At 36.3% G+C, this 24,259-nt stretch overlaps 2 protein-coding genes across 11 annotated transcripts in view; one reads left to right on the forward strand and one right to left on the reverse strand.

The window, feature by feature from the left end:
• Positions 1-582: 582 nt before the first annotated feature.
• On the forward strand, positions 583-4,402 carry LOC118280801 (growth/differentiation factor 8; the record flags this gene model as incomplete). The annotated part of the gene is made up of 2 exons (XM_035601182.2): positions 583-1,005; positions 2,034-4,402. Coding segments are annotated over 2 exons (807 nt in total), but the record flags the coding sequence as incomplete, so codon positions are not given.
• A 988-nt stretch (positions 4,403-5,390) lies between these two features.
• The window catches only part of LOC118280800 (latrophilin Cirl), a 316,925-nt gene continuing 298,056 nt past the window's right edge, over positions 5,391-24,259 (reverse strand). For 2 of the 10 annotated variants that reach the window (XM_050699507.1, XM_035601175.2), the window contains 21 exons: positions 22,723-22,829; positions 22,115-22,326; positions 21,505-21,649; positions 20,906-21,034; positions 20,371-20,512; positions 19,753-19,910; positions 19,208-19,315; positions 18,681-18,811; positions 18,406-18,565; positions 17,770-17,937; positions 17,118-17,240; positions 16,636-16,826; positions 16,126-16,253; positions 15,613-15,838; positions 14,974-15,139; positions 14,104-14,318; positions 13,512-13,609; positions 12,979-13,147; positions 12,212-12,427; positions 10,211-10,501; positions 5,391-8,474 (listed from right to left, as the gene is read on the reverse strand). In XM_050699507.1, coding sequence (XP_050555464.1) covers positions 7,638-8,474; positions 10,211-10,501; positions 12,212-12,427; positions 12,979-13,147; positions 13,512-13,609; positions 14,104-14,318; positions 14,974-15,139; positions 15,613-15,838; positions 16,126-16,253; positions 16,636-16,826; positions 17,118-17,240; positions 17,770-17,937; positions 18,406-18,565; positions 18,681-18,811; positions 19,208-19,315; positions 19,753-19,910; positions 20,371-20,512; positions 20,906-21,034; positions 21,505-21,649; positions 22,115-22,326; positions 22,723-22,829 — 4,120 coding nt within the window. In that variant the 3' untranslated portion in view covers positions 5,391-7,637. Of the gene's footprint in view, positions 8,475-10,210; positions 10,502-11,017; positions 11,397-12,211; positions 12,428-12,978; positions 13,148-13,511; positions 13,610-14,103; positions 14,319-14,973; positions 15,140-15,612; positions 15,839-16,125; positions 16,254-16,635; positions 16,827-17,117; positions 17,241-17,769; positions 17,938-18,405; positions 18,566-18,680; positions 18,812-19,207; positions 19,316-19,752; positions 19,911-20,370; positions 20,513-20,905; positions 21,035-21,504; positions 21,650-22,114; positions 22,327-22,722; positions 22,830-24,259 lie in introns of all 10 variants that reach the window. The other 8 variants (XM_035601176.2, XM_050699511.1, XM_035601181.2 and 5 more) reach the window with 8 other exon arrangements.

The following is a 24,259-nucleotide window of genomic DNA, read 5'->3' on the forward strand; positions in this document are numbered from 1 at the left end:
TTAATTTTAAGTTTCATTATGATTAAATTTTATATTTAATCACTTATAATTAAATTTTTATACAATAATGATTAAATTTAATTATGATTAAATTAATTAATGATTAAGTAAGTTAGTTGTAATATTTTTATTTTATTAACATTTACAATAATTTGAATGGTGAAGTATGGTTTTGGTGATTCCGTGGGTATAGCGGCTAAAGTGGCGGCTTTAGTTTGTTATATTTCATGGAAAAGCCATGTGTGAGGATGTATGAAACAGGTTGCAAATGTTAATAAAATTAAGGAAATATTATAGCTAACTTATAGCGTAAAATAAAGGAAATAAGCAGGTTTACTACAATCGTTATACATATTAAGTTTAAAAGATAGGGCAACAGAAATATTCGTTCAATTAAATAGACGTCATCGTAGGTAGGGAAAATAGAATTAAGATTTTTCTCTTAATATTAAGTAATTAATCAGTAGGCAGGTATTTCTATCTAAACTATGGGCTCGAACACTACATTTTGTTTAACAAAAATTATATATTTTTTTTACAAGATCATCAAATCAAAACTCCTAATAATAAATCTTCTTCTGACCAACAGACACACGACGGCACAATCACTTTAAAGGGCTAAAAGTGATCAACTTCAGATTCACCAACAAGGTCTTACAAAATGAGCTGGACGAGGCGGTTCTCAACCTTCACATCCAGGAGTTGGAGTCGAGGAACACCACGATCGATCCTGATGAGCCGTTCACCATCAACTTGCAAGTCAGCAGGGTGACGAGGAATAACCAGGGCAGCAAAGCTTCGGTTCCTTATACCGATAATTCTGTGAAGATGGTTAGAAGCGAGCTGAGGGCTGGTAAATGGTTGAAGGTTAATATAACCACGATGGTTGCGGAGTTTTGTCGACTGCCGCGGGAGAATTTAGCAATAGTAGTGAGAGTACAAGACTCAAGGAATAGAATGAGTTTGGTTGTGCCACATCCAAGCTCTGAATCAAATAATGCTTTGGTAAGTATTCTCTATGTTTTCTATTAATCTTTACCATTTCCTCTCCTTTTTAAAACTTCTATATCTCTCTAGAGTTCCTTTTCATTGTGTTTTCTTAAACCTTAACATTGACTGCACGGTTGACGCGGTGGCTGGGTAACCGGCTGCCCGCACGGAGTAACTCTTAGTATGATCTACAAACTGTAGTTTCGGGTCTGGGTGTCATATGTATGTGAACTTGTATGTTTGTAAGCACCCACGACACCGAAGAAAATCCTAAAGTAGGGCAACGTTTAAATAAGGAAAAAATACAAAATGTCATATTTATCTTTGATTATTACTTTAGGCTTTACTTCATTTGAATGATGAAGTATTTCAACTACATTATTACATATTCTCAGTAGTTATTTCCTATCAGAAATAATAATATTTCTGTTGGCCTTATTCATATTTCAATATTTTACAGCGTGTCATATTGACCTAATTAACTGAGACTAATTACAGTAATCTATTCCTCCATTACTTTTAAAATATTATCAGATTTAAAATTAACTACTGCAGTGGCATCAAAGTTATCTGTGTCCATATTCAGTCTCTTTACTGTGTCGTTACCGATATATTAAAAAAAATTATGTATATCTTTATCAAAAAGATAATGGTGATCGAATTTTTTACTTATTAAACAGTTATCAGTTTTATTCTGTTCATTTTTAAATGATGCAATTTCACGGATGTGAGACGAGTCTTTGTGATTATAATTGGTATGATGAGACCTGCTCTTTGGGTTGCTTATTACTTTGATTAATTTAAGAGATAATTTCAATAAGTTTTATTGGTTAATAAGTCTTTATTGGTGGAGGTGAGAGGGCAAAGCTTAAAAAGACACGACAAGACTTTCACCAGAAACATTTTTAATTTTAATAAGAATTCGAATATTAAAAATCCTCACACTTTGACTGCGAGTCCCAATAAACGAGTTCAGCTAGCAGCTGTTTTGCAAGTGACTCAGTTTATTAAACACGATTCTAAAACTCTTCCTTTAATTTCAGATGCCATACATAGAAGTAAGTCTAAAGGACAATTCACACAAACGCACGCGCCGTACCATTGGCATGGACTGCACCGAAAACTCTAAAGAAGCGCGCTGCTGTCGATACCCCTTGGTGGTGAACTTCGAAGAATTTGGCTGGGACTGGATCATCGCGCCCAAAGTCTATGACGCCAACTATTGCAGTGGGGAGTGTCCTTACAGCTTCCTACAAAAGTATCCACACACTCATTTAGTCCATCTTGCAGCTCCGCAGGGCAGTGGGGGGCCTTGCTGCGCCCCCCGAAGGATGAGCAGCATCACAATGCTCTACTTCGACCACGATTATAACATTATATACGGGACTATCCCCGGCATGGTTGTCGAAAGCTGTGGATGTTCATAGCAATGCCTTAGAATAGTTCGGACTCCAAGTTTTTGCTAAAAGAGTAAACGAGATGTCTCTCTCTAAAAAACCGCTTTTTAAGTTTTAATTACAATTATCTAATTCTGTTATCGTAATGCTAAATTGAAATGATTTCATTCATATAAATGTTTCATTCATGAATTTGCGTCAATGTCGAAAATCAACACTAAAATGCCGTATGATTTTTTTTATAAGTTGATTTTTTTTTTAGTTTTTTCTTTTGGATATGTAATTTTTCTGTGCAATTTAATGCTTGGAGTCTTATGTGTGGAGTTTATAGCTATGTGATATTCGGTTGAAGACTGCAAACCTTATAGTGTTGTGTGCCGTGAGTGTGAAAAAAATGTACATTTTTTTATTTTACGTTTGTACCTACCTACCTAGTTTAAATTACTCAACTTGTAAGGTCTGGTTTGTGCGAGGCTAGTTATTATCGCTAGAGTTTATTTTAAGCACCTACGTTTATATCTTTTTTAGATTGGAGTACTAAATTAAACTTCAGATATTTTTAATTTTTGCTTCACCACATTGCTTTATTTCCATTTTAATGATAATGTTCTATTAAATCTAAGATAGTGGTTTTCTATATCGAACTAGCCTCGTTGGAACCAACGCCTCATTTTATTTTAACGTCACTTGTAAGTAGGTATCACTCATTTCGAACAAAAATATGAATCATCAAAAAACAGTGGCATTTTGGACCCGTCAAAAAAATTGACAGTGTTAGAAAATAAAATTATTATCTATTAACGTAGCTATCAACATGACTTGTAGCTATAATATAATAATATAATTGACTTCTAAAACTGGCGATAATCAGTTTTTAATTAATTATTTAAAAATCAATAATCATACTATTTTCTCGGTCTGCGTGACCCGTTGACTTTTTTATTGTTCACAGATAATAGAGCATAAAGTTCAGGCGATAATGAATTTATCGTTTTATTTTTTATTTGTAGCATGAGTTATCAAAGTAATGCTTTAACTTGCGTCTTAATATGGCATTTATTTTTTCTATCCTAAGACTCGTTTCGGACTTGATAATGTACCATAATCGCATTTTATTTTAGCATTCCACGGGCATCTGGTTAAGACTGTTGCTGCAAATCAATTTTATTTATGAAACGTCATTGCGTACCTATTTTTTGTGTTCATGGATTATGATGAAATAGAAAAAGTGTGTCAATGTGTGACCCAATTAGATGACTGGATTTTTTTTATGATTTAATTTTTTTTGTATTTTTTTTTCTTTAATTGGTTGTCCGTGGTTTGCATTTCTCGTCTTTTCCTCTCACGTACGTCTCATGTAGCATAGTCGTAATTCATTTTACCATCAAAATTTAATTATAAGTAGGTAGCTCTATGTAATTCGATGTATATTATAAGTACTTTTGGAATTTCTCTTTTGATATTGTTTGGATCTCGTTCAAAATTATATTTTTATAATAAAAAATACATAGTTTCTTTTTAAGGCGGTGCGGGTGGTGCTTAAAATGATCGTTGCTTTATTTATATAAAAAGAAAAACGAAATAAATATAAATAATATTCCAGTACCTACCCTCGTAAATATAACGTATTATTTTGGCGTGATCAAATTTTTTAGATATGTTTTTTTGTCGTATATAAGTTTTTTTTTAGAAAAATTTTAAACGGGCGTAGAATTTTCAAAAATTAGATCTCATGTTAAGGCAACCGTTCTATAGAGTGCCTTTTTAAAGATCTCCCAAAACTTTTGGATAAAGAAATAAAGGAAGGATAAAAAAAGTAAAAAAATGTTTTTGATAAACATTGTAGGGTTAAGAATAATGTGTTAGAATCTACTCGACGTAACTTGTTTATTGTCAAAACACTAACATTTTCATGTTGATAAGTTTTTTTTATAAAATAAATTTTCAATTCTTTACGATTCGTATTATTTTGTGGGTGTAAACTCTTTAAGAAATATATGTCTATGAAAACTTAATTTGTTTGATTTGTTTCATTTCCTATATTTACCCAATCTCAGCCGTATGGTCCCGGAGCTGCGGACTGAACGAACGGGGTAGTAAAAGTCTGATACTCCTTCTCTCCTCGCCCAAGGTGGGAGAAGTCATTGGATGATCGTCCTTACTTAAAAAAATCTTAGCCTTAATATGGTGGCACCACGTCGGACACTGGTGACCGACGCTTAGCGGAGGATTTGCCTTGAATAGTTTTCTTTTGGCAGTTAATGCTTTAACTAAATATTATGTTGCTACTGGGCCTGTGTATACCTTATGAGGAGACCTCTTAAGACTAAACCACATATTTGTTATCATCTTGGCTGATAATATACGAAAAATGAGAGAAATAAGCCCAGTAGTTAAACCAAAAAGTGCATTATTCTCTTTGAGCTAATTTGAACAGTATTTACAAATACGGCATTATAACAGCCACACCGCATGTCCGTAATATTCCTAGACAACCTACAATATTACAGCTCTTCCTTGACGGAACACAGAAATGGGCTTTTCACACAGAATTTAATATACTTGATTAATTTAATTATTTACTTTGCTTCAATTTTTTTTAAATTTTCGATTTTTGTTGAAATATTTACTTGTATTATGCTTCTGTGAACGAGCATTACTTGTAGTTTCATGTCTCTATACTGTATTATACATTTTCTCCACACTGTATATGGGAATACGAACGTAATTTCTAGCTAGGATGTCTAGGATTCTAGATAATTCAAGATTATTAATTTAGTCAAAGATCCTTAACAATAAGTAGTAAAAAATATTGAGTATCTGTATTGTGTTTGAGATTTAAATCAGGGGATCCAACCCAAGCCAAGATTACTCTCTCATATTATGTTCCTACACGTGCGGATACCTAGATGGGTGCTAATTTTTTTAAGTTTTATGTATACTTCAAGATTTTTAATTCGTTTGGTATTGTTGAAAGAGGAAATAGAAATAAAATGACAAAAGTTTCATATGCGACGTCCTCACAGAACGGCCACTCTTTATTTTTATAAATTTTAATTTATTTACACATTTTCCTTTCTTCTACTTTACATTTATGACGTTAACGTTTTTAAAATACATTACAAAAACAAAAAATAATAATAATAATTATATAACAGAAATACATGAGAAATGTACACTTATTTTAGTTCAGATGAATGGGAAAAATAGATGGACTAGTATACCCAATTAGAAAAAATAATCGTTCCCAAGAAAACACTTTTTTTATCATTTATTTTCCCATTTTTAAAAAAAGTATTTCATAAATTTTCGCCTACATGTATAAACGTTTATAAATTAATGTATTATAGTAAAAAATGGCGGAAAATTTATTAAATACTTCAGTCTAATATATATTGCTTTACATTTAAAATATACATGGAAATCAATGTCATTATTTATTGTACTTTTATCAATTCTAATCAAACAATTCCTTATTTTATTGGAGGCTGGTGTGTCCATTTGACGTTGGTTTAGTTAAATTACGTACAACAGTTAAGTCTACAGTTAAAAAAGAAGGTTAAAATACGGTTGCGCAAAGAATTGACAAGAGTTTTGCGCATAAGCGTGTGTTGCGCAAAATTGTCGATGTTTTGCGCAATGGTCTATTGTTGAAATATTACTTTATACATTGTTTTAACGACAAATAGAATCACCAGCTTCTCTCTATTAAAAGTAAACAGGTATATGCATGGCATTAATAATCTACTTTACGTAGAAATCATATTTTTGTAAGATTTTTTTTTTATTATTTATTTATTTTTATTAAACGAGATATTTATTCTAATTTCTAATGTACAGAAAGTGCACAACATCAAGTGGTGTCAGTCTATAATAGGTTTGGATGGATGGATTTTTTGAAATATTGACAAATTATAAATTACAAAAAGCTGCTTTGAGGTTCGCATTGAATATGGGCCAAGTATAAGTGCACAGGTATTTAAAATTATTTTCAAAAAGCAATCAATTACTGTTTTTATTATTTAAACCAATAAGCTTGATTTTTCACTGGTAAAATTGATTTCAATCAAAAATATTATTGTTTGTTTCGAAGAATACTCAATTTAAATTACATTTTTGTAGTTTATCAATTGTAATTCAATTAGAAATTGTCCTGAAGTAATTTACTTTGGCCCAATACAATGTGCGTTAACCTCAGTGATGGTATTTTAAAAACCTAGTCTGTGGCAGTGTAAATGCATTGTCTTTTGTGCATTGAGTATATTTGAAATGGATATAGGTATTATTATTTTCTGAATAAACATGTCGAAATATTAGACTAGTAGGAATGTCCTTATTATATGAAACCTGGGTAGTTATAGATAGATTACAAAAATCTGTAAAATTGTACTTAGAATTTTTAAAATACCACCACATAATGACATTTTAAACTAAAATCGACCGTACACTGATACAGTTAAGCTTCATAATTGTATAAAAGCATACGAAACGGTACAATATGGCAGTGATACAATAATGGCTAAAAGCGAACTTAAACTAAACATAACAATTCGTCGTTGTGTTTAACGAAAATCTAATAAAAAATAAGTATAATTTGCATTAAAAACTTGCATTGACCGTTTGAAATTATATGCATTGAAATTATACGTATAAAACAATATATAAAGACAGGGAAATATCTCCAAACATCAGTTTAGAGATATAAAAATGCCTAGCATTAATAACAACGCCTAGCTTATCGCCTAGCGTCAGATGAATTGCTATGACTCTTTACCTAGATCTAAAACAACGCTAAACACAACAACGGACTGAGACATCACAGATATCATTACTACAGTAAGAAAACATGTAATACGACAGAATGCCATGATTGTAACCAAAGTAGTAACGATAGTAAGGTCACACTGGAAGTAAGTACTAAATGTCTAGTACTAAACGCTAACCATATATACAAAATTACTATCCAACTCGCATTGAGTACATGGTCGCGACATAGAATCTTGAGCCATTATATTTAAATAGGATCACAGTGAAAAAAGTGATTTAAATTTAAGTCACTATATACTATAAATATTAATGTCCACGTTATGGCAAGTTTCGCTAAATAAACCTGAAGTGTTTCTAAGACCTCTAAACTGTCTACGTCCATAGAAAAATTTCCCTTTTTTACTAGTTTTTTTTTTCTGTACAACACGCGAAGTTGCTAACACATACTTTCACTGTCTAATCACAAGGTTCAAATTGCACTGTTTAAAAACTGGGTTGCGACACAGTCCTAGGGTTGCCACTCTGGGGCTGGTAAACGTCGTACGAGTTGTGTGGCTCCAAGTGGCACACCACATTGTTTTCTCCGTTGAGAACGGCTGCTAGAGCCCTCATGTTGCTCTCCTGGGGCTGATGGTACGGGTGCATCAGCCTCCCACTCTCGTAATGCCTCTGGTCATAACGATCAAGCGTGTCCCACTTTCCATACTTCCCATAATGCTCCTGTTCATGATGATGTCTCTCTCCAGGACTGTAGGAGATTAAAGGGCGATGGTCTCCAAAAAACTTGGAGCTGGAAGACCCATGGTGTCCAGGGTTCTGCCGGCAGTTGTCGGGGCCTGAGTTGTCGTCCGACATGTCAGACATAAGAGTCTCGTTCCTCTCGATTTCTTCGTAGACTGGGTCGTCTTGTATGACTCGGAACTCCTGTTCAGAGCCTCGTCGATACATTCTGCCTTGTTGGTTGGCGATTTCGGAATAGGTGTGGTTGACATTTTGGCTTCCGTGGTGATGGTGGTGTTTCCTGCGGTCATCTTTGTAGTGTTTTCTGAAGATCATCTCCTGGCTGCCTGGAGAGTGTTGGGACATGTACACGTGTGGGTTTCTGAAGTCGTGGTTGTAGCTGCGAGTGGTTTGGTACCCTTGTGGGTGGTGGAGAGGGCTCTCTTCGTCTTTTAGGGCGTGGCGGGGGGAGGGGGGCGCGAGGGGCGCGTCACACTCGTATGGGCTGTGGATGTGGTTCTGCTGGGCCAGCTGCCGCGACAGCGTGTCGTGGTGCGGCAGGGTAGACGTGTTCCCTGGGTGGTGCTTAGAAGAAGTGTTCTGTAAGATAAAGAATATTATTAGTATGGCAGTTTTAACCTTGCGGCGAAAAACAGCTCAATTTTTGTTTGTTTCTAGTTCTTTTTAGGGACCAAATAGTAACAGTATGAGTAAGTACTCCCATTTCAGTACCGTAATGTGACAAGTACTAAATATTAATAGATTTTTTAAGTCCTATTAGTATTTACATTTGAATTCAAATTAGTGTTATATATATCGTTTAAATCTCACTAATACAGTCAGTATGATTGTGCTAAACGTAGCTAGATCTAAGTGCTAATAAGTGTTACCACTCGCGTACACAATGGCTGATTTTGGCTTAAATACAACAGATATTGACAACACAGATTAAACATCAAATGGAAGAATATGACCATGATTGGAAGATCTTAGTTATTGGTGCACGACATATGAATTTTTTGGTTAATAAAGGCGTAGAATAAATGGTGAATATTTTACAGATGGTATTGTATTGTGAAAGGAGTGTACAGAAAGTAGAGGAAGGATAAATAGAAGTAGACTTTGACATATTTTGTATGTCTATGAGTTTATGTCAAAATATAGTCTGTGGTTAACCACAGATAAGTTATTGAAAATTGCTGTTAGGATTTCATTACTTCTCTAATCTGTAATATTTTTTTATTATTATGGAGTTTCTTGCTCATTCTTCTCCATTCGAAGCTACACTTTGGAAGGAGCACCTAGCTTCACTGACAGACAGACTGACGGACAATTAAATTTGACGTTTCAAAATTGCCTAATTTAGGATTAATAAAATTGAAATAAATGCTTTGACTTTGACTTTATTTTTGATGTTTCTTTTTGGAAAATATGTGTGTTTTAGCCATAATGAGCGATTGTGTATAGGAGATGTACGGAAGGAGATGGGTAGGGCTATATGCAGTGAAGTGACGTCATGCAATGTCCGCTAAAGTTGTTATCATGCAGTTAAGTGATTCCTTTACGATTTAGTAAGATCTTTAAGGCCCAATGTGAACCGCCACCAAATAAAATAATATTAAAACTAATCGCTGAAAATAAAAATACCTGTGAAAATATAAAAAAACGAGAAATCTGTTCGCATTTGTAAGTATTAGTCGATTTTCTAAATTAAAGTAAATTATTATCAATTAAAACAATTTTAAATCTTATATAAGAAAAATATAAAAAAAAAATTTGTAAAATATTAATAAGTAAGTATATCTAATAAGTAAATAATTATTCATAATATATTTGTGACGAAAGTTAACATTACGAAATAAAGTAAAAGTACCTCTAAAGGTAAACGTAAAAATAGTTTTCATCATAACTAAGTTTTGTTAGGAAAACAAATACATTAACAATAAAATAAATTTTTAGTTTTTAGTACTGCTTGTAGACGTAATTTCAGCATGTATGTGTACAACACTCGAATGTTTTTGTTGCGTGTCATGTGTGTGTTTTTGCGTTGCACCTCTGCTGCGTGGAAGGGCGATGCTGCACACCGCATGCTGAAAATACATCTACAAGTGGAATAAAAACTAAAAAAATATTGTATTGTTAGTGTAGCATGGATTTCCGCAAAAGTAACGCCTGATTCTATTCTATATTATGTAGAATAATGTTTGGTCTGTGAAAACAAAACAAAACAAAATCAATTTGACTAGACTAGATCTTACCAAAACGCAATAGAAAACTATAATGGAACACATCAAACGGTTATTCTAGCAGCGGCAAGCTGACAGCCCTGCCCTCACCTTCCACACGTTAGCATTCGCCATCACCGCCCACTCGTTCGCGCCAATCGACGCCGCCATCTTGTTCGAAAAACAAGATGGCGACCGAGACCTCAAATTCTGGTAATCGTTAGGAACTTCTATATTATTCCTGTAGCTATGCATCGACGCGATGCTTTGCGTGTGAGACGCAGAATGCGGTATATTTTGCGGAGTCGGTACTCGCATCGATCTTGCATCGTCACTCGGAACGTATATCGGGGCCGTCGGACGAATATTCCACCGCGCTGTCTCAGGTTGCAAGTTGTAACTCTATATAAAGAATTCTCATATAATACACATATAATTATACTAAATACATATACTATAGGATAGACGACAGAATGACTATTGCGTTACGCATCTAGAGATAGGATTCGTTGTATTTCCAAAGAGAATGGTTCAATATTTTTAACTGTTAGTTAGAAATATTTTAAACCCATTCGTAGATGCTGTCAGTATTCTATAACCACCACACCACTAGAGGAAGTGTTAATTTTACGTTTGAAATGATTATTAGTTAAGCATTAGTTATAGAAAGGCTCGTAGAAGAACAGAGAAAGAAGGAACATAAAAATTGGACTTACCGTGTCAAAACAAAAACATACAAACAACAAAATGTTAGTGACATTTGTACACAGTAAATAAAACAATGTTAAGAAAACGAACACAAAACAAATTGAGCTGTCTTTAACCAATTAGTGACAATAAGCCAGTGGTGTCTGGTGGTAAAGTTGACTTTTTTTGATAAAAATTTTGGAAATACCCTATCTCAGTATGCGTACGCACCTTGTTGGCCATTCTGCCGGTATCCATGGGGGTATCTTCCGCTACCAGGGTTGATAGGGCTCCTAAGTTGTGTCATGGGTGCTGGAGGTTCTCTCTCAGGCATGTTATGGCCAAAATTAGCCGCTGTAGCGTTGAGACTAGGTCCAAAATTGGATGACGGACCGAAATTTTGATTTTCTTGCGATGTTCGTCGATTTCTGTTTGAATGATAGCTATGTGCGGCCGCGGCGGCTGCTAGGGACGCTACAGCGGCGTTGTTGACAACGTTGTTGTTGTTATGATTATTGTTGTTGACAACAACGTTTAACGTTTTGATGATTAAGTTGTTGGTAGTTGACGCTGACGCGGCTGGGAGACCAGATGTGCTTGCAGTACTCTGCTAAAGTCGGAATTGGCATTTTATTGGTCTATTTTTTGCTTTTACAAATATGAGTCATACTGTAGTATAAGGTGCGTTGGGGTAAGATCGGCGCAGGGGTAATAACGTACAAATCAAATATCTCACTTATTTGGCTATATTTTTTAATGCTAATCACATTACGTGGCACGTCATTAAGTTTCGCCCCGTCCCGCGATGACCACTACTCGCTCCGGTCAACACGGAGTGAGATATGATCTACGTTCTTACCCCTGCGCCGATCTTACCCCAACGCACCTTACTTATGTGTTATTTTAGTATGTGCATCTAATTATTTCTTCGTGTTACAATATACTAAACATATAAATCCGATTATTTTCTTTCGTAGATTAGTTTTTATACCAACACCGACGTGCAACGTTACTTTTTGTAATATTTTAGTTAGATTGTGATGATTTGTTCGTAAATGCCAATTAAGTATAAGTTAAACATATATAATAACCAATATTATGACGTGAGGACATAGATATAGTAAATATAAAAACTATATTTTATAATTTTGAAAGCACCCTTTACCATGATTTTTAAGTATAAAGAACTTAGTAACTATACAATAATAATATTTGGACAAATAAAATAGAAAAGAATAGATTCCCTTTACTCTCTCGTCTTGATATACCAAGTCAGCACTTGGGCTTACGAGTACGATCGAAAATATCATCAACGAATCATTTTCCATAATTATAAACACGCTACAATCCTAATCATCAATTCCCTTACGATTTTATTTGTCCAAAACCATCCCATAACCTCAAAAACCAATGATCATTACATACCGTGACATCTCTAGGGTCCACTACATCATCCACGTCAGCAGCGCTCTGGTGATACCTTCGACTCTTCACGGACCCTTGCCTGGTGTCCATATGGTTGGAGGAAGATGCAGTTGGTCCGTTGTTATGCTGTAAGGTTTCTGAAGGTTGCCCTGTGAAGTGGAGGCAACAGGAGAGCCAGGGGTGTCGTCTGCCGATGCGAGCGCATTCGTTTCGGAACTGTAATTTTGAAAGTTGTTAATTGTGATTAGATTTACACATAGTTACTTTGGAGTTTGGAGTACATTTACTATGAAAGCTATAGATTTGCAGTACTTTTCATTTAGTTTTCTCATTCTTCAGATTTTTTCTATGCAGCTGCATCGTGCGATTTCATTGTAGAAGCGTTGTTTAAAATTACTGATTAACTTAATCGTCAACGTCAACATCACGCCTTTTATCCCCAAAGGGATAGGCAGAAGTGCACATTACGGCACGTAATGCCGCTATACAATGTACACCCTCTTTTCACCATTTGTGTTATAAGTCCCATGTAACAGGGGGTGAGCCTATTGCCATATAATGGACGCAATTCCAAACTCCGTGCTACTACCGAGAAATTTTCGAAATTCCGAAAAAAGCCCAATAATATTTTGTCCGACCCGGGAATTGAACCCGAGACCCCTTGTTCGGCAGTCGCGCTTGCGACCACTCGAGCAACGAGGCAGGAATTAACTTAATTAAAAGCTATTTATTCTGTAGTACGTGTATTTCTATTCAATCCAATTTACCTTATCATTCTGCAAACAATGGAAGATGAAGATCACGAGTCCTTGCAAGGAGTTGAGGATGGTGAAGGCATACGCCATGGCCACCGTCTGTTCGCTCAGGTACAGCAATCCGAAGGTCCAGGTCAGACCCAAGAGGAACGCCAGAACTAGAGAGCTTTTTAGCCAAACCCTGGAAAGGAGAAGAAGAATTGCGTAAGTAACTTTTATTTTATTCACACATTTTAATTATCTTGGATATCTGTGGGTGTCTATTAGCGGCGCAGGTCGCTTACCATCAGGTGACCTGTATGCTCGTTAGCACGAATTGACTGGCTCGGCCGGAGTCAAAATGTCAAGATCTCGCAAAAATGCTTATGTTATTTTTTGCCATATAAGTGTGATTCTTGGAGAATCAAAGTTAAAAAATGCACAGGTAATTCTTTTGGTTTTACTAGTGTCCGGGGATAGTGCCAATTGTTTATCATCAGATGATTTGCCAGCTTGTTTGCTGTCATATTGGAAAAAATGTTCAGATTAAAAACACAAATACTTACTTCATTTTATAAAGTTTGGCGTCATCTTTCGCCTTCAGCGAGACCGTGGAGTGTGTGCACATCATGTAGATCACCATGATCAGACAGATCCAGTTAGCCTGTAAACGAAAAACGATCTTATTACAATGTGAATAGTTAAATGTTACGGTGTTGGAAATAATTGCAGATAGACTTAGTGCATTTTATTTACTTCTCATCTAAGTGCTTTTGAAGCTTAATAATGATCCTTCTGGGCTCTTTTCAGAAAACTACAATGGTAAAAAAGTTGACAACCGTTGTATGACAAGGGCACGGACCAAGAGTATTTTTTTTTAATTGTGACAAGGCTGCCACGGCCACCCATACCGCTGCAACTCCTGTAAGCCAGGATCTACAGTAGATACAACCATGAAAATACCGAAACACTGAAGTCCGGCGCGTCCCAGGGAAATGAATGACTGTCTTGGATCCCGCAACGAAACAAATCAGAAGATGTTATTAGAGGAGAAAAAAAAAGACCAAGGACCAAGAGTCAATGGAGAACTAATATAAATAGAAGCCCTCCAGCTAGGAAGTAGTAATAATAATACATCACATCCCAAACAGAACTTACCACCAGCACCAAAATGACAGGTCCAACGAAGCTCATCATGAACCATCGATCGGTGGTTAACCAACAATGCTTCTCAGTGCCATACCCTCCAGGGTACACTGCGGCAGACACCAGGACTATCAGTGCTGGCACCAGGTACGCACAGGTACAGTACCACCTGGCCCGAGGATGCTCTGGCTCGAATACTTCTACCAGCATTGCGTAGAGGTGGAATCCTGGAAAGTTTGGAAGAAGGGTTAGTTTTAGTGTTATAATATTAGGATATAAAGTAAGGTAACCGTGTGTGAAAGTGATTTGCTGGTCTTTAGAATGAGCTTAAGATCCATAGTCTTGTGTTAGGAAGTTTCCAATACACCTTGAGAATAAAATTACGATAAACTCCGTTTTTGGTAAAAGGTACAATCTACAGGAATATAATTATATTTGTACATGTCAATGCACTATGTAGTTAGATTTAAGGTGGTTCATCATAATGCATACGTTCCTAATAGATCAAAATTCCAGAGACTTCAAGTCTTCAAAAATGACCTGATAAGTCAGACACCTTTCTTTTGCATCATAACCAAAAAAAATGAGACATCTCTCTTTAAAAATGGCAAACTGTTTAATAATTTCATAGTAAAACCTCTTCCATACTATATCACACATCATACCATCAGCCTATAAGTGGCCACTGCTGACCAAAGACCTCTTCTCACATGGAGAAGATTTGAGCATTAACACATTGAACGCTAAGGTGGTCACCGGGGACCGACGGTGGAGGATTTGCCTTCAACAGTTTTCTATTGGCAGTCAAAGACTTAATAACCACGCTTTCTCAATGCGGGTTGGCGATTACAATACTATTTCTTAAACAGAAGAATAACATACCTTCAAGGAACATCCACGCGAAAGCAGCCAAGAAGAAGTAGTGCAGAAGACCAGCGACTACGCCGCAGAAGATTCTGTTCTGTGTCTTGTCTATGCCTGCTAGGAACACGATCTCGGCGACAAGGAGGCAGGCACACAGGTTCTTGTGGATTAAGGCGCGGTCAGACTGGTGGGAGAAATAAAATAATGAGTTTTTGAAAATTATTTGTAGTTTCTTTAAAGAGACTAATAGAATTTTTTTCGATTTTGTGCTCACAAATAATGGCTCTAGTGTGCCACGCAGTTGTAGATTAGTTCAATCAGCATAGCTGTTGCAAGTTCACTGACCAATGACAAATTATTCTACGGGCCAGTAGATCTTAAGCTACACTGACGATGTGATAATCGCATTAAACTTCAAATTGTCTTTTTGAAAGTGCCTTTTTATCGTTTTTTCCTAAATTTATAAGTAGCACGAAGTCTTGTTGTCCAGTATATGCCAATAGGTTCACCCTCTATTACACGGCACATTAACACAAACGGTGAAATGTGAGTGTATATTGGCATTAAGTGCCGTATTGTGCACATTAAACTCAATTTTTTCGGGGATAAAAGGCGTGACTAAAAGAATTGTCTTTTTAAAGATCTTCTAGAACTTACCTTTCCATTCCTAAAGCAGGTAAAAACAATGATGGCGGCCGCTAAAGCAACAGTAGAGATGCCACAGCCAATGTAAGTCAATGTTTGCAGAGCCAACTCGTGCGCAGCGCTCAATGGTACAGCGTGCACATCCATTAGGATCGCGAAGTTGGTCAGGTGTGAGCATGCGCAGCCCGTGTGGGTAGCATTGGACCATTCTACTTGACAACCTTCTGGAGACCAGCCGCTGGAAAGAAATTGTGTTATATTAGCATTGGGGTATTTTCTTCTGCTTTTTTCATCCATGAATTCTTCTAAGAATGGATTATATGGGCATAAATTATTTAGATTTTATTCGGGACACAGAAAAGTCAACGCTAATTCAAGGTAAAGTTTTCTATACTATCGTTATAGCAGTGCTTTAACCATTCAAAAGGCTGGCAATATACTTGTAAGTCCTCTGGTGTTGCTGGGTGCCTTGGTCATCATCATCGGTCATCATATCTTCCCTTATCCCAAAAAAACCAAACTTACTGTAATGTATAATCCCAGAAGACGCAAGCTGGGTTGGTGACATTCTCCGTTTTGATATGTTTCATAGTGATCTGTACCATCTGTGAGAGCTGGATGTGGCGGCCATTGCCGAGACTGGCTGAGATTACCTGAAAGAAGAATATACATATTTTTAAAGAATAAAATTTAAGGTTTAAGGCGCCTTGATAATAGGGATGATGACGAGGTATGAAAATTAAAAATCTATTTAGTCCTTCAGTTAGGTGATGAAAAAATATTGGACACGTATTTTTTCATCTTGTTATATAAGTTAACAAAACTTAAATAAAACGAATAAAGTGGAAGCGAATACGTAATTCTATGTATAAAATATTTCAAATAGATTTATCTTAGAAAGTATTTGTTTCTGTAAAAAAAAAAAATTGGTGTCTAATATTTCAAGATAATCTACGAGACAGACATTTAAATAAAAATTAGTCATCTACCTATAGAATTCTCTTAAATTGGTAACTTTAATTTTCATGAACATACCTTCGAATTCAGAACTCTAGTGATATTCTTCTTCTCTTTCTCAGAGTTGATGCTGGTGGATGAAGAGGTTCCGGAGTCAGCTTGGAAGGTGGAGAGGAAACGAGGAGTCTTCCCGAAGGTCGGTGGCAGAATCTCTTCCAAGCGGTTGAAGGCAAAGAATACGATTCGAACTAAGTCGTTTTGTCGGTTATCTGAAAAAAGAATGGAGAAAATGTTTTTAAAGATGTATTTTTCTTGGAGAAACTAGCACCATAAAAACGATGATCAATTTTCAGCCTTATTGTTCTGCCCAATAAAGTTCAAAATGCTCTAGCTACATTTCCCCTAAAGGTGTTATGTTTTTAAAGATGTATTTTTCTTCGACAAACTAGCACCATAAAAACGATGATCCATTTTCAGCGTTATTGCTATACCCAATAAAGTCCAAAATGCTCTAGCTACATTTCCCCTTAAGGTAATATTCGTTAAGATGTTTTACTTACCAAGTAAGGCAGCTTTGGGTATGGTGATGGTATCCTCGGATCCCTTCCACTGTTCCTGTGCGATGGGAGAGGGGAAGGTCTCATCTTCAACGTTCTTCACTTCCAAAACCCTTACTGATAGACCTGAGAATTGATGGTACATATTGTTAGAATTAAATTCTTAAATAGATATGTTGATTGATTTTATGTCGGTTGAGTAGAAATATTGGTTCTGTGTGAAATTCGAACCTAAAGATAAGATATTGGATAAACATCAATAGCTTATGACAGTCCACTTTAGGCTATCGGTCTCCTTTCGGGAATGAAATTCGAACCTATAGATAGATATTGCATAAACATCAACAGCTTATGACAGTCCACTTTTGTACTATCAGTTTCCTTTTGGGAATAGGACTTTGGCACAATCTTCTTCTTTATAGCACAACAGTGCAATCTACTTCGTGCATTTCTTATATACCTACTATCAACTAGTAAATATGCAACATCACGCCTTTTATCCCCGAAGGGGTAGGCAGAGGTGCACGTATTACCGCACGTAATGCCGCTATACGATGTACACCCACTTTTCGCCATTTGTGTTATAAGTCACATGTAATAGGGGGTGAGCCTATTGCCATATTCTGGGCACAATTCCAAATAGTAAAATACTTACAAATATTATTAACAATCTGTAGAATAGTCTTCTCTTTAGTCACAGCATCAGCCAGAAGGAAGGCGTTCTCCTCGAGTTGGGTAAGCAGAGCACTAGCCGCTCTACTCTGGGCCTCAGAACTGAGATCAGCCCAAGAAGATCGTTGGCTTTCTTCTAGAAGGTTCGATCCTAGTGGAGAAGAGATGAGGTTAAGGAGTGCTGAACCTGGGTTAAACATAAGCAGAAAAGCTGTTAGGGTTTTAAATAGGAGCTCGATTTCTTGGTAACCTTTAATTGTTGTAACTTCTGTTAGGTCTGATATTTCTCATCATCATAGTTCCACTGACAATAATCAATCATTATCATGAACATCATATCAGCCACAAGAAGTCCGATGATGGCAGCAATGACCTTATATTTTTAAATTGTGTTTAATAGTGCTAATAAAATCGAGCTCCAATTTAAGCTAAAGCATGTATAGTATTAATAACTACTGTATATAAACAAATAATCATATAAATATAAATACATAAATAAAATATACATAGAAATAAATACATTGTTATATAAGTATAGCGTGTTCAGTCTGTCTTCTACTTTTATCATAAGTGTGGTAACAGCTAGACTTTTAGCAAGCCAGGAAATCAATCAGCTTACCAGTTTTGATGACTCCAAGTAGCATATCAGTGACAATGGCTTCCCTCTGCCGAGGGTCTGGGAAGGTCTGGACATTCTGCGACATCCTCTGGGCAAGCTTCTTCATGATGCTGGTCGTGGTCATCATATCTCCTCCGTACAAGGTCTTTGATGAGGTTACCTGATGGTAGAAGGTTACAATGGAATTATTTTAAGGTCTATTTTCATACAAACTGCTAAGAATGTAGAGAAATTCAAGTAAAATTTTGTGAAAGATTAATGGCAAATGATCATACCTGAGCCAAATCGTTACTGATGCTGAGTAGTGACTCTCCCTCTCTAACCCTGGCTTCCAAGCTGTTCAGCCACACGGAGCGACATTCACTTAGATCTGGAGTGTCACCATGCCATTCTGGTACTGCGTCAGCTGTTGGAGAGAAAAGGAATGAAATTAAATAATCGTTACATAATATTATCATCTATCAAAAATGAAAAACTCATTACTTTTCAGTTATATTATGAGTCATATTATATAATTTTATGCCGTATACCATTACAATGGTAGGCTCTTTGTGAATATACGATCCGTTACGACATCGGAATAATTCTTTAGGTATGACATTGAGTAAATATAATTAGGTATAAGTTTGAAGTCAATTAAAATAGTTATTGATAGCTATTCCTGACTAAAGCACGTTCATAAAGAAACGCATATCGAAATTTTAAACCATTTTCTTGATATTCCTGACCAAAGCACGTTCTTAAAGTAATGCATATCGAGAAGTCAGTGTACAAAATGAGTTCATTAAAGAGTTATTCTTACTGTAAATTAAATCGTTAGCCAATTGGTTGAGGTTGCCAGCGGACTCGACGAGGCTGCTGCCAGTGCCACGGTAGTCGATAATGTGCTCCGGTACGTCACCGTCGCGACCTGCACCGACATATCACGTGAGTCAAATTTTGAAAACAGTATTGACAGACATCTTGTTGGTAATTGGGTAAAGTTCTTTTCTTGATATTAAAGTTAATTATAATAATTCTTCCCCAACAACCCTTAAGTTTCTAACTCCCAAAAGGCCAACAACATATTTGTAACGTTTCTGGTGTTTCTGGTGTCCATGGGCGACGGCGAATGCTTCTCATCAGGTGATCCATCTGTTCGTTTACCGGCGTATAAAGAAGGTGGCGTTGTTCAAAGTTTCCAGAGAAGAAATGATAAATAACTTGGGAGGTCAAGAGCCTCATTACAATCTTTCTTTTACGGTATAGGGCGGCAAACGAGTTGACAGATCACTTGATGAAAATTGGCACTGCTTATGGCCATCCGCAACACCAGAAGGGTTCAAAGAGCGTTTTTATTACTCTTACCTTTCAAAAGAGCTTCAGAACCAAGTCTTCTGATCAACTGCATCTGCCTGTCTGAGGGTTCAAGTCCCAAGTCGTGGAAGTTCTCTCCTGAAGGTAGACCAGTGCCGCGGCGCCGAGGACGCTCCTCTTCCGTGAACTGATGAGGAGTGAATGTGCATCTGGAAGTGGAAGACAGAATTTGAGGAACTTGTACAAGAATTCAATGGAGTTATGAGTCTGAGTTATGGTTATGAGTCTTACTGGTATATGCACGAAGTTGAAACTGTAAGAGTCATCTGCCACATTACTACTGAGAATGTAATAGTCACTATTCAAAATGACTGAATGGTTGGCACGGTGGCTGGGCAACCGGCAACCGGCTGGCTTATGTGTAGCGGGTTCGCTTCCCGCAAGGACGCGTAACGTGTAGCGGGTTCTTTTCGAACTCTTTGTGTGATCTACAAATTGTTGTTTCGGGTCTGGGTGTCATATGTATGTTTGTAAACGCACCCACGACACAGGAGAAAATTCTAGTGTGATCGAACCGATCAGCGCACTAAACGCGCTCTCATTTCAATCTCGTTTAACGTAAAACAAACTCGTACTGAGTCCTCAGATAAAATAGTTGGTAATACTTACTTCCATCTCGCCAATCCCGTGGCTCCCCCAGGGCACGGCTGCACAGCATACGTGCCTGCTAGAGTCCAGTTCCAGTTCAGACCCCGGGCAGAGACTTGTGGGCAGAACACGCGACGTCCAATGTTCGGTGTGGCGATTGTTGCTGTAATGGAAATGTTGGATTATTAGATAGGTGAGCTAAATTAGTAATTTTGCAGTAAAAATATGGTGGTAGTTATTAATTTTGTCTAAAACAGACAGCACCGCCGAACTCATTCTCGTTTGGTTTTCGTTCAATGTAAAGCAAATTCGTAATAAGGGTACAGGAATCGATACTTGTAACCGTAGGTCTTGCTATTTTCAAGTGAATAAGTAAATATTTTTGTGTAATAACCATTCTTAGACATTTTAAATTAACTAAAATAGTTAGCTACATGATGTTGATCGGCATCGCATCGCTCACGCTACTCCTTAATATGAGTCCAGATACAACTTGAAACAAGTAGAGCTTTTCTCGAATAGTTAATTATCATTAAAATAATAAGTTAATACTTACAAAAAGTTCTTTCAATTTCGTCAACCATGTCGCCTCCTGGTCTGTTGTCTTTTGGCGCCAAATGTATGGATGGTGTCGGTTCTGAGTCTTCGTCCTTTGAAGGCCATTCTAATGTTTCTTCTGTTACAGCTGTGAAAAGAAAAAAAAAGATATTTAGCTACTAATATAATATGTTGATTAGCCAAAGATAGTCAATAAAGGTACATTAGAAGATCTCATCATAAGAGATTACTTTAGAAGATCGAGAAGATTTTATATCATACTAGATGACCAGGCAAACTTCGTACCACCTCAAACATTATATTTCTCACCTTTTGAACCTTTCCTAGACTAAAATTAGCCAAATCGGTCCAGCCGTTATCGAATTTTAGCGAGACTAACGAACAGCAATTGATTTCTATGTATATGAAGATTTCAGCAATTTCACTAAGTTCACACGAGGATAGAATGCGTGTCATGTCATGTAGTTTACTAGCCAATAATTAAGCTACCATGACGGGTCTTTTCATATCGTTTTCTTTTTAAAATTGACTTTATACATTGAGGAGTCAAATTAAATTGATCACTAAAAATATAAAAGTAAGGTCCAAATTACTTACTCGGTTCGTCTTCCTTAGGTGGTTTTTCGTTCTTCTGTTCGGGTTCGTTGACTTTAGCCTCCTCTTTGACCTCCGGTATGGTCTCCCGAGGACTCTGAGGAGGTTCCCTCTCTGATGAGGAGTCCGGTTGCCGTGTTGTAGTCTTCTAGAACAAATTTAGGTTTTAAGGCTACTGTTGTAAGGTATAATTTTGAAGAATGTTGATAGGTACAGGCGAAAATAAAGAAGATAACTTTTTAACCAGTTTCTTTCTGAATCAAAATTTTTGAGGCAACCGAGCTGGTCGATCGCCTGATTAAGCAGTCTTAGGTATCAGCGTCATCCATGCAGATTATTAGCAACACCAGATAATCACAAATGAGTTGTCTTTCATCAGTAGCAGTCATTTCAGCAGTAGACTTTATCAATTTAAAATTAAAAGACCGAACTGACTGACGAATAAAAGATTGAACGTGGAGTTTCTTGCTCGCTTTTCTCCATATGATAATAATTTGTCTTGCAGATTTTCAATTCAAGAAGAATTTTGACAAAGGCCTTTAAGCTGCAATACCTTAACACGCAAATAAAGATTTTGAGTTTGATTTTGAATACAATGAAAATAAATAATTACCTTAGAAGCCACATCACCAAGTTTGACCTCAGGTGGAAGCGTTATGTGAGGTCTAAAGGTCGGTGGAGTGATGACAGTGGGTTTCTTCCGTTCATTCTGTTGAGTCTGTACTGGGTTCTTGGGGATCGGAGGCTGGGTGGACCTCCACACTGTTGGTTGTGACGTGATCAGCCATGGCGGTGATGGACGATTCGTTGTACTCGTCGTTGATGCTGGAATTAAAGAAGAAGGTGGTTTTAAGAGAAGAAATGATGCTGATGAGACTTTTGAGTGAATTTAAAGTGTGTGTTTCTGTCATATTACTATGAGACTGGTGCTTAAACAGATTGACTACGTAAAAGTGATTTGCAGAATTTTTAAATTATTTGAATAATCCTTCTTTTTCTACTATAGAGGCGAGGTTTTTGAAAGACGTAAGAGTGATTTGGGGGCACGGTAGTGCCTCCACCAAGTCGTTATAAGTTTTTAGAAGTCTCTGCTTGTGACCATAAACTAAAGCATATAATTGCTACTATAAAAAGATTTTCTTGGGTTTAACAGATTCGATTTAGATTCGAAACTAATATTATTTTGAATTTTTTTTTACAAACAAATAGTATTTGACTTACCAGGTACACATTGATAGTGGGCTTCTAGGTATTTGAGCGTGTTCGGGCACGGGTCGCCAAACATATTCGTGCTGGCCAGTATACTACAGTTTTGATGCATACTACATCTGTAATACAAAGAAAAAAACAATATTAATACATTTTTCAAGATGGCGGCGGTAATATTTGACAGATGACATTTTAAATGAAGAATAGATTCGTTAATGTGGGTTTTTTTAAATTGGAATTGTATTGTTATTTTTTAAAACAAACGTTCTGAATTCAAATGTTTAAAGATCGTTATCGTATGTCGGGTGCACTGGTGATATTATGCAAGTATTATACACATAAACCTTCCTCTTGAATCACTCTATCTATAAAAAACACCGCATCAAAATCCGTTGCGTAGTTTTAAAGATTTAAGCATACAAAGGGACATAGGGACAGAGAAAGCGACTTTGTTTTATACTATGTAGTGAAGAATCGGATCGACACCTATCCGATTATAAACATAAATGTCCCTATGTAGAAATAACGTCATCACGGCACGCTTTTTAATCCCCCAAGAGGCATGGTGAAATACACATATACGTACAAAAATACAAGAATATTATTGCAGTAAAAAACACACAACCGATTTTATTTTGAACATGGTAAACAGGCGTGTAACGTGTGACGCGGGCAATCAATTTGGACGTCATTTGCCTGAGTTAAGAGGGGTCCGTATACTTTATTGGCAATCTCACGGGTTAACGCGATCAACTTACGGAATATTTAATTTTCGGCAATTTTCGTCAATTTTCGGCTATCCTCGACACTTTCCGGACGGCCTTGGGTAAACGATTTGTATTATCCCTGTCTTAATCGAGTTGTTTTAACTAAATTGTTGTGTTTACATTCAGTGTTTAAAGTGAGCGGTATTTAATTTTTGGTGAAAATATTTACGTTTCTTGTCGATGTGATTTTCTAATGGAATTTTGTTTATTGTTTTTGAGTGATGTAGTTTTCATTTACGGTTTAGTCGTTAGTTTAATTATTGTATGAATTCTTTATCATGTTTTAAGACTCATCAGAAGGCTTAGCAGGAGTTTGTTTTATGTCGAACGAAATAGAAACGAGATGACGTTCAGCGCTCTAATTGGTTGGTTCATTGGAGCCAGCCAATCAGAGCGCAGAACGCGGTATTGTTTCGATCTCGTTAAACGTAAACTCGTACTACTCTGATTATGTTTCAATAATATATCAGTTAAGATTTAGCACAAAAATAACCTAAACCAATTGTGAGCTACACCCAAAATGTTTAAAAATAGATACATCCAAAAATAAAAATATTCAAATATCCATTTTAATACGCTAAACATAAGATTTAATTTCCCATTATGGTAATCGGATTAGCTACTACCAGCCACAAGATGGTAATTTTCTTGTAAAAATATCAATAAACATATTTTTCAATCAAAAATCGATATTGAATTTGTATAGGTATCGATTATTTAACTAAATAAATAAAACGATTATTCGTTTATAAGCTATAAAAGTCTTAATTCGATATTTAAAA

The sequence above is a fragment of the Spodoptera frugiperda genome, chromosome 16 (genome assembly GCF_023101765.2).
Source record: "Spodoptera frugiperda isolate SF20-4 chromosome 16, AGI-APGP_CSIRO_Sfru_2.0, whole genome shotgun sequence".
NCBI lineage: Eukaryota > Metazoa > Arthropoda > Insecta > Lepidoptera > Noctuidae > Spodoptera > Spodoptera frugiperda.